The following is an 18,862-nucleotide window of genomic DNA, read 5'->3' as shown; positions in this document are numbered from 1 at the left end:
TTTCATTTACTGATACAAACAAGAGATTTTCCCAGTTTTTTTTTTTTTTCAAATTTCCCTGACATGTTTGAAATTCCCTGATTTCTCGAACCTGTGGCAACCCTGAAAACTATTCTTGCAATATTTGCTTGCCTGTATTCTGCAAGCATATATTACAAACTTATCACTTATCTTTCAGTACATATTTCCATAAGCTAACACATAATTAAACAATAATGCATTTCAGGTCAAATTTTTGGATCATTTTCCTCTCATTTATTGATAGCTTTTGTAGATTTTGAAATAGTACTACCATTTTTTCTGTGAAATTTCACTAACAGATTAAAAAAAAAAAATATGCTACTTACTGAGTGGCAGCAGACTAATACTCATGAGCAAATGTTTTCAGAAACAGTAGCTTTCAGACTGAGGAAGAAAACTGAACTGAGTTACAGGACATAGGAATATTCAACAATTAAACAGAAAAGTTAGCTGGTAAATTGGGTGAAACACCAGTTGGTAAAAGAGAGAAATAAAAAATGATATCCTAGCACTGTTTAATGTGATGTGCAATTGCTGTTGCCACATTATGAAACACCATAAAATTTATCACAGTTTATATCACATACAATTCCAATGCTAAACCAAGACACTTCAAACTGACAAATATGTCTGTAAAAGTAAAGTAGCACAACATATCTTCCATGTCACACTGGTTTATAAATGTTCTTATCACAGGTACAGTCTATAGTAAATCCATCATCAACTACATAGAAATAACTGTTATGGGAGATCTTGGTTTTACTACTCTGCAAAAGGCTTTCAACACATATTTCATGCAATTGTCTTACAATTTATAACTGCTTTCTTCAACGAAAATTCTACCAGGACTGGCAATAATTAAGTTTATTTTCTCCCAAAATTGTGCACTTCAAAAATACAAATGTATAGGGAAGAGGGGAAAAAAAAGAGACAATTGAACAAAAATTTTGTCTATGATGATAATCACGGTGATACGATCACATTTATTTCATTTACTGCAACCATAATAATTTACACATACAATGGAAAGTGACTACAGTAAATGATACCAGTATCATAACCAGAGATCCACACCCTTTGTATTGTTTTGTACTCAGTTTAACTACCTTGCTCTTCCAATTCACACCTAACAAGATGTGTCAGCTGATGTCTCATTTTCTTATTCAGATCACAAACAACTACAGTCACCACATTTAGTTACATAGCACATACAATTACATGATACAGTTAAAGTAAATGGCACAGTATATACTTATCAAGGTTGCTGATGTTTAGTCCCTTATAGGAACTATCCACCGTAAAATTAGAAAGGATACTTCGAAACATTACTAACACTACTTTTGAAATATAGCTGTAAGAACTAACTGGCACCAATGAGCACACACAATAATGCAGTTGTCTTAAAAATATGATACACTCTTTATAGAAAAGTAAATAAAATAAAATGACATACATAGCAACACTTATATGCTTTTAAACATTCATGGCTTACAAAACATGTTCCTCGGAAAAACAGTAATGTTCTCTCATAGTACAGCATATAATTTGCTCCCTTTAATTGAGACTGTCACTCCCAGAATACAATCAAATGGCTTTTTCTGTTCAAACTATATGCACCTGAACTACAATTTTATGAAGAGCAGGTAATCAGGTCATGCGTGAAACCATAATGAAAACTAAACAACTGGCGCATTTTGATAGTATCATTAAACCTATATAATAGGAAAATGCGATATCATATACAGTTAACTTATTAATCATCTAATAATAGTACACAAAAGTGTATTTAGTGCTACACAAAAAACAGCAAAAGCTGCACGGCACCACAAAATATACAACAGAGCAAACACAAACAGAAAAATCAATAATTTCCATACACATCTGAAAGTAACAACTGTCTGAACATTTACGAGCAAAAAGAAAATGACAAACCTGCTTCACTTGCAAACAGGACGACGCAGCACAAGTGCACTTTCCGCTGATATGATAGGGAGCTTATTGTGACAATGGTAATTTATGAGATGACTAACACTTTCGAACATCCGATCCTTAGTGCGAACCTGAAAGATTATTTACATCAGAAAATATATAAGTAAGCAAAAATAAAAATTAAAAAAAAATTAAAAAATAATAATAAAAGGTTGCAATTTTTTGATGGCAACTTACCACTCCTTCTGGATCTACAAGAAGCAGATGCTTCTTTACACCACCCTGCATTCCAGTGAGAACATACTGCCCAGGAGATCCCTGAGACTCGCGGACCAGGAAGTCACCATCCTGCCAATTGCATACATTAAAATGAATACAACCACTAACTTAAAAAAAAAGAGTACAATGCAATGCAAGTAATCTACTGTTTTATGGGCCGTGCTGAAATCAATACTTTTACAATATGGCAGATAAATCTTAGGCTGCCATAGAGAAGAAAGTTCAAATGAAAGACTATGGTTTGTATGGAAGTGATTTCAAAGTTAGAAGACACTGTAAAAAGTTCCCACTTTTGCTCAGGAGTGCTCTATGATCAAAACTTTTGTTAAAAACTGGAACCAATAAATTACAAATACAAGTCTCAATAACACCATATTAAGGGGGCCAGTATTACAAATGCAGGTACACTGCTGGCCACCGTAAATGCAACACCCTGAAGGAAGCATCCGAATCAAGTGAAATTTACACCATGGGTTTGCAGCGATGAGATATGCAACTGATTAGAATTTCAGCGCAGACGCACATCACGCGCGCCTGTGGCGCCACTTCATAGCGCCATTTAAGGCTTGGCGATTTCGGCAAGTGTACGTTCGGCACATGTGTTTTCCTTGTGGTTGTTTCACAAGACGATCAGTTATGCGTCGTAGACAACAGCGAACATCGTTTGATCAAGTATCCGAGTTCGACAGAGGAAGGATAGTGGCTTACCGAGATTGTGGATTATCATACAGAGAAATCGCTAGTCGTGTTGGACGAAACCAAACAACTGTAATGCGGATATGTGACCGTTGGATGCAGGAGGGTACAACGGACCGACGTGGTCGATCGCATTCACCTCGGTGCACCACTGCACGTGCTGATAGGCAAATTGTGCGCATGGCAGTGACGGATCGCTCAGTGACATCCCGAACCATAGCACAGCACATTGCGTCTGTAACGCATCATCCAATGTCTGCGCGTACCATTCGACGCTGTTTACAGCAGAGTGGTCTGTCCGCAAGACGTCCATTGCTTCGTCTACCATTGACGCAGAACCACAGACGTCTCCGTCGCCAATGGTGTGATGACAGACGGATGTGGACAGCAGAATGGAATGACGTTGTCTTTACTGACGAGGCACGCTTCTGTCTGCAGCACCACGATGGTCGGATTCGAGTGTGGAGACACCGTGGAGAGAGGATGCTGGACAGCTGCATTATGCACCGCCACACTGGTCTTGCACCGGGTATTATGGTATGGGGCGGTATTGGATATTACTCTCGCACGCCTCCAGTACGCATTGCTGGTACTTTAAATAGCCGGCGCCACATATCCGAGGTGCTGGAGCCAGTTGTCCTTCCTTACCTTCAGGGCTCGGCCACAGCCATATTTCAACAGGATAATGCGCGACCACACGTGGCACGCATTGTCCAAAGGTTCTTCGTCAATAACCAGATTGAATTGCTTCCCTGGCCAGCTCGCTCTCTGGATCTTTCGCCGATAGAAAACGTGTGGTCCATGGTTGCTTAACGAGTGACCCAGATTACATCCCCAGCTGCCACACCAGATGATCTTTGGCAATGTGTGGAAGCTGCTTGGGCTGCTGTACCCCAGGAACACATCCAACGTCTCTTTGACTCAATGCCGAGACGAGTGGCAGCAGTGATCTCCAACAATGGCGGCTACTCTGGCTACTGATTCTGGCAGGAACCACATGTCACAGACGTCTGTAAACGTAATCATTTGATACTTGGTCAACATGTTATCTACAAAATAAATTTTGTTGTGCTACCTCTTGTCTTTCTTGGTGTTGCATTTACGGTGGCCAGCAGTGTATATGCATTTGCTGTGTAAAACAGTCTGTCACTTACATCTTCAGGTCTATCATTAGACTTGAGGTGTTGATTGGTACTGTTGCAAAATTCAAATGCCAAAGGAGTTTTGTGATAAGCAAGAGATTTCAAAAAACATCATTTCAATAAATCATGTAATATGAAATGTTCCTGCATAACCTCTTTCAAGTTGAACATAAATTTTGTTTGTATCTTCTATTCTAAAACAAACCTCCTCAGGGGACACCGCCTTAACTTAGCACTGTCCGTGCGGGCGAGGAGGTTTGCGTGCTCCGGATCCGGAGGGCTATGCCGGTGGTAGCGTAGCTACCAGCAGGGTCACCCATGCCGGACAGGCCAAAGGGGAGGAGCCAGACAAAGTGTGTCCCACAACGATCTATCGCCCCCTTTCCTATCCCAAACCTGTCCTCACCATTTCCTTTTCCTGTCATTCCCTGGTATATGTACAAAAGGGCAGAAAGACCTCTATAGGCGTGGAGAAGCCAATCTTTCTACGGGAGAAAACCCCGAATGAAAAATTCTGGTCCTCCAGGTTGGGGGTTGGCGACGGGCTACCAACCCGTCCTGGAAAATATAATCACCGGTACTAGCATCACAGAAGAGCCTCGGATAGGACTGATCTCTGTAAAACGACCTAAGCAAGAACAAGGACTACGGAAGGAAATACAACTAGGGACCTGGAATGTCAGAAGCCTATACCAACCTGGGGCAGCAAAATGTGTAGTAAGGGAGGCAGATAAGTATCAAATTGATCTATTGGCCCTGCAAGAAACAAGGTGGACAGAAACCGGAGCTACAGAAATGGAAAACTATGTCATATTCCATGGAGCCTCAGAAACAAACCACTCACTACGAACTGGTTTTGCAGTGAAGATATCACTCTGTACCACTCTCATAGATTTTAAATCAATCAACCCCAGAATCTCACTCCTAACCATAGACACGGGAAAACACAAACTCACATATATAAATTGTTATGCCCCAACCGAAGAAAGCAATGACATCAAAAAAGATATTTTCTACGAGGAATTAGAAACGGTTTTAGACAATGTACCAAGTGAACATTACAAAATTATCCTTGGAGATTTTAATGCGAAAATAGGGAAAGAAGCAGCCTTCATGGGGACCATCGGAAAGCACAGTTTACATGATGTGAGCAGTGATAACGGCACTAGGCTGGTTAGCTTTGCGACTGCAAAAGGCTTGTTTATAAGTAGTACTGATTTCGACAGGAAGAGAATATATAAAGGAACCTGGGTGTCTCCAGATGGGAAAACAGTGAACCAAATTGACCACCTAATTGTAGAGAAGAGAATAAAGAAGTGGATACAAAATGTTAGAACGGCAAGAGGTGCGGAATGTGGATCAGACCAGTTCCTTGTCAGGGGAAGGATGAAAACAATATGGAGAGCCAGGAAGCACAAAAGAATGCAAAGAGTCACTCGATATGACCATGAGAGTCTGACTGAAGATAATATAAGAAGAACTTTCAAGATAGCACTAACAAACCGTTTTGAGGCTTTGAATGAAGAGGAAGGAGATACTGTGGTAGATCAGAACTGGAAGGTGATTGCAGAGACCATTAAAGAAACAGCCCAAGAAGTAATCCCAAAGCGAACTAGGGGAAAAAGAGTATGGTTCAATGAGGAGTGTGAGGGAGCTATCAGGGAGAGACAACGGGCCAAACTACTGTGGATACAAAGCAATATGCAAGAAGAAGTAAAATCGAAGTTTGAAGAAACACGACGGCAAACCCAAGCCACATTGAGGAAAGCAAAGAGAAAATATGTTAAAAGATCATGGAGGAAGCTGAACAAGACTTTCATGGAAATAGGTATAAAGAACTTTATAGAAAAGTGAAAAGTTTTAAAGGAGGGACATACCATCAACACAGATTCATAAAAGATGCCAATGGAAGAATGTTAACAGAAGATCAAAAAATTGGAAGAAGATGGATGGAATACTTCAGAGAATTACTAAACTCTGATGAACCAACCGAACTACTTGAGTTTGATGAACCAGTAACAGTAGACCCAGAATATCCTCCACCCACCATTGAAGAGATAAGGAACCAGATTAAAAACCTTAAGAATGGTAAAAGTCCAGGTGAGGACAGTATTCCTGCTGAACTTCTCAAGGCTGGAGACGAAATCCTCTGTTTCAAAATCCACAAGCTAATCGAGCAAATTTGGGTGAAACATGAAATACCAGAGGAATGGAAGGTAGCTGTGATATGCCCCATATATAAAAAGAAAGACAAATCCGTATGTGACAACTACAGGGGCATAGCGCTACTCAACACCTGTTATAAGATCTTCTCCAACTGCCTATTAGAACGAATAAAACCTATAGCAACAGACATAATTGGAGAATACCAAGGAGGTTTCCAGGCAGGGCGATCAACCACAGACCAGATTTTTGTCCTAAAACAGGTCTGTGAAACAATGTACGAATACGGACGAGAGGTACATCTCCTGTTTGTAGACTTCAAGAAGGCTTACGACAGTATACATAGACCTAGCCTGATTAGAACTATGACAGAGTTTGGTATACCAAAGAAGTTGGTCAAACTGGTAGACGTATGCCTAAATGACACAAAACTTAAGGTTAAGGTAGCAATCAAATGACAGAAAGCTTCCAAGTTGTAACAGGATTACGCCAAGGAGATGGGCTATCACCTGTCCTCTTCAACCTGGCACTTGAGAAGGTAATGCGAGATTTCAACAAAGAAAACATCAAGGGCATTCAAACTGGTAATGAACACATTACATATCTGGCCTATGCAGACGACATTGCACTATTAGCATGCACACAAGAAGATCTGAAGAGAAGTATCCAGACCTTGGAGTTATTGGCAGCTAGGATCGGTCTACAAATAAGCTCTGAAAAGACAGAGTATATGACCATAGGAAGAAAGATCCAGAACTCTCAAGATTTAATTGTGAACAACACCAGGTATAAACATGTGAAAGAGTTCAAATACCTTGGATCATTTTTTACAGAAGTAACATCAACTGAAGCAGAGATAAATGCACGACTGCAGGCGGGAAACAGATACTATCACTCTCTAGACCCTATATTAAAATGTAGAAGTGTCTCGCAACAACTAAAGCTATGGTTGTATAAGACATTAATAATGCCAGTAGTGCTTTATGGTTCTCAAACCTGGAGCACTCGAAAACAAGACCTTAAGCGACTGCTAACATTTGAAAGGAAAGTCCTCAGGAAAATATTTGGACCAGTCAGAGATCAGACTACTGGAGAATGGAGAAGACGCCATAACACTGAATTAGAAGAGCTGTACAAGGAGCCTAACATCTTGGGAGTGATGAGAAGCAAAAGACTGCAATGGGCTGGACATGTTGTTAGAATGGAGGCAACAAGATGGCCCAAAATCACAATGGACTGGATCCCGTCAGGCAGCAGACCAGTGGGAAGACCTAGAAAGAGGTGGATCGATGGAGTGAGAGAAGACCTGTTGCAGCTGGGAGTCACGGAAAACTGGAGACAGATAGCAGAAGACAGAGACGGATGGAGAGCTCTAACTGTGGTGGCGCGCGTTCCTCTGGGCCTGATCGCATGAAGAAGAAGATTCTAAAACAAATCTCCTGTGCATTTTCTTTCCAGCTTCAAACCACCTCCCAAAGTCCCACTGTCCAGCCACAGAGGAGGATTCCCCTTGTAACTCAGTACCACCCAGGACTGGAACAACTTAATTACATTCTCCGCCAGGGTTTTGATTACCTCTCGTCGTGCCCTGAAGTGAGAAATGTCCTAACCACTTTGTGGTATTCCAGCATCCACTGAACCTTACAAAACCCCTATTCCCAATTCTTTACCTCATAGCTCGTACCCCTGTAATAGATCTAGATACAATACCTGTCCCATACGTCGTCCCACCACCACCTTCTCCAGTCCTGTCACTAACATCACTTACCCCATCAAAGACAGGGCTACCTGTGAAACCAGTCACGTGGTCTACAAGCTAAGCTGCAACCACTGTGCTGCATTCTATGTAGGCCTGACAACCAACAAGCTGTCTGTCCGCATGAATGGCCACCGACTAACTGTGGTCGAGAAACAAGTCGACCACCCTGTTGCTGAACAAGCTGCCAAACATGATATCCTTCATTTCAATGACTGCTTCGCAGCCTGTGCCATATGGATCCTTCCCACCAATGCCAGCTTTTCTGAACTGCGCAGGTGGGATCTTTCCCTGCAATACATCCTACATTCCCGTGCCCCACCCTACCATCCCTCCCCCTCCCCGCCTCAGCCTTACCCCCAACAAGTGGCTACTCCCATCAAACACTGGTGCTGCCCCTCGCAGTGTGGTTTCAGTTGCCTGAGACTGCAGTCGCGCGCGCGCGTGTGTGTGTGTGTGTGTGTGTGTGTGTGTGTGTGTGTGTGTGTGTGTGTGTTGGCGGGCAGGCAGGTGGGCAGGTGCTCACACGTGTATGTATGCAAAGGTTATTGGCCGAAAGCTTTTAGTGTGAAAATCTTTTTGTCGTGCCTATCTGCAACTCAGCATCTTCGCTATACGGTGAGTAGCAACTTTCCTTCTCATAATATTGTAGCATTCCATCCTGGATTTTCCACTGTTTGATTTATTACACTTGACATGGATTTTATGTTAGCAGTTTACTCCAAAAAGTTTATTTCAGCTTGAAATCAAAATGCAGTCAGAACATACAAAATTGTTATATAACATGATTCCCTAGTGCATTTTTCCTTACTTATACCATTTATGGATGTCCATAAACTTAGTGAAATGATTATTATTTAATTGTGTGTTACATAATAGCCTAACTAAACGAACAGAAACAAATTGTGTTCATAATTCAACAGATAGAAATACACAATTCATGTTTAGGACAATAACAAAATATATTGAATAAGAATAAAGTCAAGTAAAAATTAATTTCTATATAACATAACACGGAAATTTATGACACAGAAACGAGAAGGCAAAAGAAAAATAGAAGGAACATAATTGTCCTAACAAGGCTATGAAATTCTTCTCACATTTGCTTTTGATCAACGTTCACCAAATATAGTATCCATCTCGTTAATTCTAGTTAATTTTCATGTACTTGCACCATAGTCTTTTCTTCTTATATACCTATGGTATCAGTTACTTCATTTCTGAATTTTCATTTGTAGTTAAAACTTTTGGGGTGTACTTCTGGTGGATCATCTTTAAAGAGACATCTAAATTCAGTTTTATAACTGAGCAGTAATTGTTTGCCTGAAAAACTGCAAAATAATTTGCTGAACGACTACTAATATCTGCTACATCACCCGTCCTATACATTGCAGCAGTAATAAGAGGAGAGAAAGGGAAAGGACTATGCAGGTCTGATGGTTGGAAAGAAGACTCAAGCAGATCTGGAGTAGGAGCAGGGAACAGGATGAGGCAGATTGGGGCAGGGACTAGTGAACGTTGAAGCCCTAGCAGGTTATAAGAATGAAATGTATATTGGAGGGAGAGTTCTCACAAGCTACATTTAGAAAAGATGTTGGTGGGAAGAATTTAGAGGCTATAGGCTGTGAAGCAGTCACTGAAATCAAGCAGATCATGTTGTACAGCATGTTCGGTAAATAGATGATCCAATCGTCTCTTGGCCTCAGTTTGGTGGTGGCCATTCATGCAGATAGATTGCTAATGTGTAATGTGTAGAATGCCACACAGTGGTTGCAACTAAGCTGGCAGATCACGGAGCCTCTTTCACAGGTGGCCCTCGACTCTGGCAGGATAGGAAATGTCTGTGATAGGAATAGAGTAGGTGATAGTGGGAGGACAATTACAGGGATATAAATCATGTGGAAATGGACAGGTTGACAGCAGCCTTGGTACAGGTCATGCAGACATCAATGAATCTGAGAAAGGTGAGGGGTCTGTGATTCTGGGGGCCATAAAGTATTCTTCTACACGGCCCACGAATAGGTTGGCACAGGATGGTGCCATATGGGGACCCACTGCTGTACCACTAATTTGTTTGTAGGGACTGCCATTAAAGGAAAAGTAACTGTAGGTGGAATATAGTTGGTCAGTCGTTGGTTAGTGCTTAACAGCAGCAAGACCATGGACACTGAGAAGTTAGTGTAGAGGGAGGTGCCCTCCCACAGGTAGCACTACATCTTCCCCATCCATACAGCAGCTAGCCCTTACCCTCCACAATGCACATCTTTTCTGTATCCACATCAGCCAACGCTGCTTCTCACTGCACACAGTGTCGCAGTTGAGCCTAAGCGCCTGTACATAACAGTGGCCCTTCTGTGGTGAGCAACGATCTATCCCTTTCATAACTGGATGGATAAACAATCTACTTACTAAGCGGTAGCAGGAGAACACATTTATAAAAGGTATTACATATGCAAGCTTTCAGAGCCAGTGGCTCCTTCTTCCTGCAGAAAGGTTGAACGGGAATAAAGATGGATGATGGAAAAGGACTAGTGAGGTTTAGGAAAAGGGGTAGAGCTCAGAAAAGTCACCCAGGACCCTGGTCATGAGAGACTTATCACACAGGATGAGAAGGAAAGACTAATTGTTGGGGGACTGCACCAGACGAGATTTGAAAAACAGAGCTTAAAGGTGGAAAATAGGGTAATATGCTAGACAGAGATTACTGCTAAAACATCATGCATGAGTTAGTAAGAGCAAAAAGATATTTGCATTGCATGTGAGAGAGGGGAGGGAGGGGGGGCAGTAAAAAATAGACTGGTCAGAAAATGGAGTATGCAGGAAACTAAAATGGAGTGAAGAAAGGAATAGTTACTATGAAGAAATGCTGAAACTGAAGAAATTAATGTAAATTAAGGCCAGGAGAATCAAGGACATGTTGTAACAGCAGTTCTCACCTACAGAGTTCTGAGAAACTGGTGTCTGGCGGAACAATCTGGACGACAAGCGTGGTGAAACAAGCATTGAGGTCACGACTGTCATGTTGTATTGAATGCTCTGCAACAGGATATTGTGTGTTGCAGTATATACCCTTTGCCTATGCCCTTTCATCCTAACTGATAAGTTGGTGGCAGTCATGCCGATGTGTAAGACTGATCAGTGTTTACATAACAGCTGGTATATGACTTGTCGTTTCAAAGGTGGCTCTCCATTTGATATTATATGTTTTGCCAGTTACAGGCCTGGTGCAGGTGGTAGTAGGAAGGAGCATTGGGGCATCTCTTGTAGTGGGGACAATGATAGGGTTAGGAGACATAGGATAGGGAGATGGGTGCAGGAGGAGCATAGGGCCTGACAAGGATATGTGGAGATTGAGAGGACGATGAAAGGCTATTCTAGGTTTGGTGGGCAAAATCTCATTTCAGGGCATGATTTTAGGAAGTCATGACCTTGCTGAAGTAGTTGATTAATACATTCAACACCAGGTTAATACTAAGTAACAAGCGAAGTACTCCTAAGTTGTTTTTTGGAGGGTTCAGCAGTACCAGGATTGGATGTGATGGCCCAGGCCATCTGCTTTTGGACTAAGCTGATGAGATAATTATATCCATTGAAGGCCAAGGTGAGAATGGTGGTATACCACTGTAAAGAATCTGCATCTGAACAGATACGGTTGCCTTGAATACTGAGAAAAGGATGGCAACTGTCAAAATGTAAGTATAGTTGTTTGTTAGGAGGTTTAATGTGAACGGAAGTGTGTAGCTGGACTTCTGTGAGAATGAGATCAACATCATGGAAAATTTCATGGGATTCAGAATAAGAATACGAGGAATTTTAACATGTCAGCCTCACCATGAGTCCATATGGCAAAGATGTAATTTATGTCATCAATGTATAGATACAATGATAATGTTTTTGCCAAATGAACTCATGTCGACACTGATCTGTTAAAATTCATAGAATCTCTAAAGATGTTCTAATTAAATTTCACATGGTCCTGTTCTGAAGCCCATACAACTTTCCTTGATGTTGACCTCATCCTCACTGAAGGCCAGCTACACACTTCCATTCACATTAAACCTCCTAACAAACAACAGTACTTACATTCTGACAGTTGCCATCATTTCCAAGTCAAATGCTCCCTCTCATACAGCCTTGGCATTCAAGGCAAACTTATCTGTTCAGATGCCGACAGTTTACAGCAATACACCACCATTTTCACCTCAGCCTTCACTGGTCATCAGCTTAGTTCAAAAGTAGAAGTCCCGGGCCGTCATATCCAATCCTGGTAGTGCTGTCCCATCCAAAAAACAACTTACGAGTACACCATTTGTCATTCAGTATTATCCTGATCTTGAATGTATTTATCAGCTACTTCATGACTTCCTAAAATCATGCCCTGAAATGAGATCCATTTTGCTTGAGATTTTGCCCACCACACCTAGAATAGCTTTTTGTCATCCTCTCAATTTCCACATATCCTTGTCAGGCCCTATGCTCCTACTGCATCCATCTCCCTACCCTATGCTCATACCCCTGTGACTATCCACACTGCAAGACTTGGCCCGGACACCAGTTTCTCACTACTCCACAAGTGGGAATTGGTGCTACAACATGTCCTTCGTTCTCATCGTCCACCTGGTCTTAATTTAAATTAATTTCTACAGTCTTAGCATTTCTTGACAGCAACTATTCTTCTCTTCACTCAGTTTTAGTTTCTACTCCCTCAATTTTCTGATCTGTCTAATATTTGCTGTCCCCTCCCACCTCCATCACATACAATGCACTTAGCTTTTCATTCTTATCAACTCATGCACGATGTTATAGCAATAATCTCTGTCTTGCATATTTCCTTACCTTACAAGTTTAAACTCTCAGGTTTTCAAATCTTGTCTGATGCAGTTCACAGCAATCAGTCTTTCCTTCTCATACCTTCCGGTAAGTTTCCCCTACCCCAGGGTTCTGGGCGACTTTTCTGAACTCTACCCTTTTTCCTAAACCTCACCAGTACTTTTCCTTCACTCCTGTTTCTTCCCCTATAACCTTCCTGCCAGAAGTAACCACTGGCTCTGAAAGCTTGCATATGTAAAAGCTTTTACGTTTGTGTTGCTCTGCCGCTGCTTGGTGACTAGATATTATGTTTTCAAAAATGTATTACTTTTGTTGATACAAACCTATCCATTTCAATATTTTTGTTATTCCATCACTGATTTTTCATTGTTTGGTCATTTATTAAGGTCACAGTTGCAAAGTAATACAGTTCTAACAATTGGTTCGGCCATTAGGGGTCCCTGAACTGGATAAATAATAGAAATATGTTGTTCTGATAATGAGTACACAAACAATACAAAATTAGTCACTGTAATGATGTGTGGAATTCAACAGTAGGAAAAGGAAGAGAAGGGCAAGTTGTAGGTGAATATGGACTGAAAGGAATGAAAGAGGAAGCCGCCTGGTAGAATTTTGCACAGAGTATAACTTAATCATAACTAACACTTGATTAAGAAACATGAAAGAAGGTTGTATATGTGGAAGAGACATGGAGACACAAGAAGGTTTCAGATAGGTCATATAATGGTAAGACAGAGATTTAGGAAGCAGGTTTTAAATTGTAAGACATTTCCAGGGGCAGAGGTAGACTCTGACCACAATTTATTGGTTATGAACTGTCGATTAAAACTGAAGAAACTGCAAAAAGGTACGATGGGACTGGATGAACTGAAAGAACCAGAGGTTGTAGAGTTTCAGAGAGAGTATTAGGGAATGATTGACAAGAACAGGAGAAAGAAATACCAATGAAGAAGAATGGGTACCTCTGAGAGCTGAAACAGTGAAGACAGCAGAGGAGAATGGGTGGGTTTGAGAGATGAAACAGTGAAGACTGCAGAGGACCAAGTAGATAAAAAGACAAGGGCTAGTAGAAATCCTTGAGTAACAGAAGAGAGATTGAATTTAATTGATGAAAAGAGAAAATATAAAAATGCAGTAAATGAAGCAGGCAAAAAAGAAGTACAAACGTCTCATAAATGAGATCGACAGGAAGTGCAAAATGGCTAAGCACGGTTGGCTAGAGGACAAATGTAAGAATGTAGAGGAGATGTATCACCAAAGGCAAGACAGATACTGCCTATAGGAAAATTAAAGAGACTTTTGGAGAAAAGAGAACCACCCGTATGAGTATCAAGAGCTCAGATGGAAACCCAGTTCTAAGCAAAGAAGGGAAAGCAGAAAGGTGGAAGGAGTATATAGAGGGTCTATACAAGGGCGATGTACTTGAGCAAAATATTATGGAAATGGAAGAGGACGTAGATGAAGATGAAATGAGAGATACAACACTGCATAAAAAATTTCACAGAGCACTGAAAGATGTAAGTCGAAAAAAGGCCCCGGGAGTGGCCTTGGGCGAACGAGCCATAAAAAGAGTACCATCTGGTGGGCATGATGTATGAGGCAGGTGAAATACCCTCAGATTTCAAGAAGAATATAGTAATTCCAGTCCCAAAGAAAGCAGATGTCGACAGGTGTGATAATTACTGAACTAACAGTTTAATTAGTCACAGTTGCAAAATACTAACACAAATTCTTTACAGATGAATGGAAAAAGTGGTAGCAGCTGAAGTCAGGGAAGATCAGTTTGGATTCCACAGAAATGTTGGAACATGCGAGGCAACAGTGACCCTACAACATATCTTAGAAGATAGACTAATGAATGGCAAACCTAAGTTTCTAGTATTTGTAGACTTAGAGAAAGCTTTTGACAATGTTGAATGGAATACTCTCTTTCAAATTCTGAAGGTAGCAGGGGTAAAATACAAGGAGTGAAAGGCTATTAGGGAATTAGATTAGGAAATGAGACACCTAAAGTAGTAGATGAATTTTGCTGTTTGGGGAGCAAAATAACTGATGATGAGAGGATTTAAAATGTAGACTAGGCATGGCAAGGAAGGAGTTTCTGAAGAGAAATTTGTTAGCATCTAGTATAGATTTCAGTGTCAGGAAGTGTTTTCTGAAAGTATTTGAATTGAGTCTTGCCACGTATGGAAGTAAAACATGGACGATAAATAGTTTAGACAAGAAGAGAATAGAAGCTTTCAAAATGTGGTGCAACAGAAGAATTCTGAAGATTAGGTGGGCAGATCACGTATCTAATGAGGAGGTACTGAACAGAAGCGGGGAAAAGAGGTATTTGTGGCACAACTTTACTATAAGAAGGGATCGGTTGGTAGGACCCATTCTGAGGCATCAAGGGATCACCAATTCAGTATTGGAGGGAAGCTTGGAGGGTAAAAATCTTTGTGGGGGGGGGGGGGGGAGGGGACCAAGAGATGAATACGTTATTAAAATTCAGAAGGATATAAGTTGCAGTAGTTATCAGAGATGGAGATGCTCGCACAGGACAGAGTAGCAAGGAGAGCTGCATCAAACCAGTCTCTGGGCTGAAGACAATGATGACGATGATGACTACAACAACGAAAACATGGGGAATACAAATATCTGCAACCTTTACTGCGAGGAGACAGTATTATGAGTTCTAGTACTAGTCTAGTAAGTACTTACATGAGTAAGAAGTGCTTCAGCACGCTGTCGACTTACAGGTCCATGAAACCATGCTTCACGCTGCAACTGAGCTCTCTGACCAATACCCTCCACTTCTGTTGCAAATGGTTCTGTTGAGGTAGTTTCAAAGCAGATCCAATGAAATAATTTACACATACAATTTGATCTCTAGGAAAATGATTTTAGAAGCAGAAAGTAAGGGAACAACAGATTATGGCAACAAATAGTTGCATAGGGAGTTTATGGGATGTGTATAATGGACAACAATGCTATGTACATTAAACTTATACTTACGCATGTCAAAAACATCCCTTGTGATGACATCATTAACATATTCGTGTTCCCTACGTGGCATAGGCATTGGTGGTGGAGGAGGTGCTTCTGTGCTCAGATCAATCAGGTTACTGGTCACACCATCTGTGTAGAGAACCACTTGCATGAATCTTAATCAATACGCATAAACAAGTTTTTCACACTGTCAAAAAGTGTTAACATTACAGCATTAAAGGCAAATGGCATTCTATTAGAAATTTTACTTATCTGCAAATGCATAAGTGATACAGCCATAAAGAATAGTTGCAGCTTCCAATATGAATGAATTTTTCAACCATTCATGACAGAGGTTTTATATTTAACAATGTAAAAAAATTCTGAATGTTTCACAGGTAATTTTTTTTATAAGGGGGCAACAACTTCTCTTATGACAATTAACAGTAGGAAGGCAGACATCAAAACAAACTTCAAGACTAGTGATATTAGAAGTTTACCCACTGATTAAAGATATTTGTGATTAATAGCTACAACATCACTTTTTTGTGATATCTTCTTTATGGCTTATATTTTAGACTGCAGTGTTACCAAAGATGCAATTAACAACTTTGGAATTTTCTAGACAGATGATACTATTTTCTTGTGAGGGTACAGAATTGTAGAACATAGTTGGTTACATATTTCATTGTTGGTCCATTAAAACTGTACTCATATCTGTTGTTGTTGTTGCTGTTAACAACAACAACAACAACAACAACAAATATGTGATCATGTGTAGACTTCTTGTCCAAATAGACTAATGTCCAAATTTCCCAAGATCTTGGTCTACCTCTGAAAACAATGCATAAAATGGAAAACTGTATATTAAGTGCCAGAAATCTGAAAAGAACAATGCTAGCTGAGTGGAGACAAAACCTTAGTGCCTTGAAATTTACTGTTAAAAAAGTGCTGATTGGGAAACTTTTTTACTGGAATGTTCACTTTTGCAAATACTTCAACATTTTTTAATGGACTTTGTTTTCTTATTTTTTTATCTTTCAACAAGTGACTGTTCTGCTGAGAAGCAGAAGCATTCCCCCAATCAGTGAACTGAATGTGTATCTGATTTAAGGTTTTCCTCAACATTATTTTTCTTTCCCACGTAATTTGATGATTACAAAATCAGCACAATATTAATTTTGACTTTTTGTGGGTATTCATAACCATGTGACCCATACCTTAGACTGCTATAGACAGAACCTAGAAGGCACATAGTGAAGGAGTAGAACCGAAAATAAATTTATTTGAACGTTAGGGGGAGAAATTTGGTGCAGCTGGAAAACTTGACAGGTTTTCTTTTCCAGTCGCTATAGTGCAAAATCTGGGTACTATATATCAGCAGATGGCTGCGAGTGTAAACAAGCTAGAATTAAGACTGCTGGAGTCGAGAGGAGTGGTGTGGGCACATGAACCCAACCTCCCTCTCATGGGGCAGCAGCCCACACCTGTGTTCTGCGAAAGCAGAACCAACACACTATCACAGGGATCACTGATCCCTTCTGCTGTTGTGAGGATTGCAATCTAAATTTATGATGGGCCAGGATTAGTCTTTTCACTCATTTTAAAATAAGAAAAGTAAACAATGAGCAATGCATAACACAAAGCATTTGGGAATGGTGACTGTGCAGTTCCTTGTCGAGGTTGGCAGGGTATTGTTAATGAGATAGTGCCGGCCCAACCTCTAATGGTATTCGACACAACCACAGTTCAAAACACACACCACTTAAAACTGCCATGATAAAAGTGTCCAATTATACCAACTTTTGAAGTTTAGTTAACAAACAAATGTACAAATTTGTTTGTTCTAAGATGCTAGGTCCCACAAATGAGTACTGTGTTGTGTTACATGGTGTTTTATCTTATACAGACCTTTCAAGCACCCACCACTGGCATGGCACTAGAAACAAGAAGCACACTTACACATAATTGTGTTTGTGCACTTTTTATGCTGCAAGCATGTTGTTCTGCACATCATCTTTCCAAATTGGGCTTTGCCAAACAATGTGCAACACCAGTAACATAAAATGTTACATTTCGATATTCATATGCAGAAAATAAACCTATTTCAAACTATCTCTAATAAAATAGTTAATTTGGATACAAATACCTATGAAATAATGTAATTTAACATTTTTGAATTTAGAGAGAGAATTCACAGCTATACTCTTATATTTATTGCAAAATGCAAATTTTTAAGGTCTCTATTTATAGATCAACAAATTTCCTGTAAGAAGCAAATCACAGGCCACTGACTCCATCAAAACTTGTTGCATTAATATTCCACAATGTGTCCCATCCATAACTGAAAATTGCATTGACCATGACAGTACTGCGGCTTTTCCCTTCTCAATCAGCCAACCACAGGAAACTGCATATGAAATGATTTCTTTTCCGTATCTGTCCATATTCCTGCTATAATAAGCAGTTTCCTCAAACTGGGGAAGTATCAAGAATGGGGTCCCACAGGGTGGTCTTGGGCCCCTTATTGTTCTTAATATATATTAATGACTTGCCACCCTCTAATTCATCAAGATGCAAAGCCAGTTCTTTATGCTGAAGATACAAGTATAGTAATCACACCCAACAAAGAAGAATTAGTTCAGGGAATTGTAAATAGTGACATTCAGAAAATTAATAGGTGGTTCTCTGAAAATGGATTCATTAAATTTTAATAACACAAAATATACGCAGTTCTGTACAGTAAATGTCATAACACCATTATGTACAAAGTTTGAACAGAAGTCAGAAGCCAAGTCGGAATATTCCAAATTTTTGGGTGCATGCAATGGTGACAGACTGAATTGGAAGAAACACACTGATGATCTACTGAAACACTCCGAGTTCAGCTACTTATGCTGTTTGGGTATTGAAAATTTTGGTGACAAACATAACAGTAAATTAGCTTACTTGTCTATTTTCATTCACTACTTATTTTGGGGTAATTCATCATTAAGAAAACACACACACACACACACTTATGAAATTTGTTATTAATAGCCCATCCAAAAAGCATTGGTAATGTGTGTAGCTA

General features: G+C 40.2%; 1 protein-coding gene across 3 annotated transcripts in view; it reads right to left on the bottom strand.

The window, feature by feature from the left end:
• Nucleotides 1-962: 962 nt before the first annotated feature.
• LOC126263694 (SHC-transforming protein 1) overlaps nt 963-18,862 on the bottom strand; it is a 99,163-nt gene continuing 81,263 nt past the window's right edge. For all 3 annotated transcript variants that reach the window (XM_049960819.1, XM_049960820.1, XM_049960821.1), the window contains exons 8-11: nt 15,817-15,939; nt 15,523-15,632; nt 2,188-2,298; nt 963-2,081 (exon numbers count right to left, since the gene is read on the bottom strand). In XM_049960819.1, the coding sequence (XP_049816776.1) occupies nt 1,959-2,081; nt 2,188-2,298; nt 15,523-15,632; nt 15,817-15,939 (467 nt within the window). In that variant the 3' untranslated portion in view covers nt 963-1,958. The remainder of the gene's footprint in view (nt 2,082-2,187; nt 2,299-15,522; nt 15,633-15,816; nt 15,940-18,862) is intronic.

Source organism: Schistocerca nitens, chromosome 6 (genome assembly GCF_023898315.1).
Source record: "Schistocerca nitens isolate TAMUIC-IGC-003100 chromosome 6, iqSchNite1.1, whole genome shotgun sequence".
NCBI lineage: Eukaryota > Metazoa > Arthropoda > Insecta > Orthoptera > Acrididae > Schistocerca > Schistocerca nitens.
Note: the sequence above shows the minus strand (reverse complement) of the source record. Positions and strands in the feature narration are given on the sequence as shown.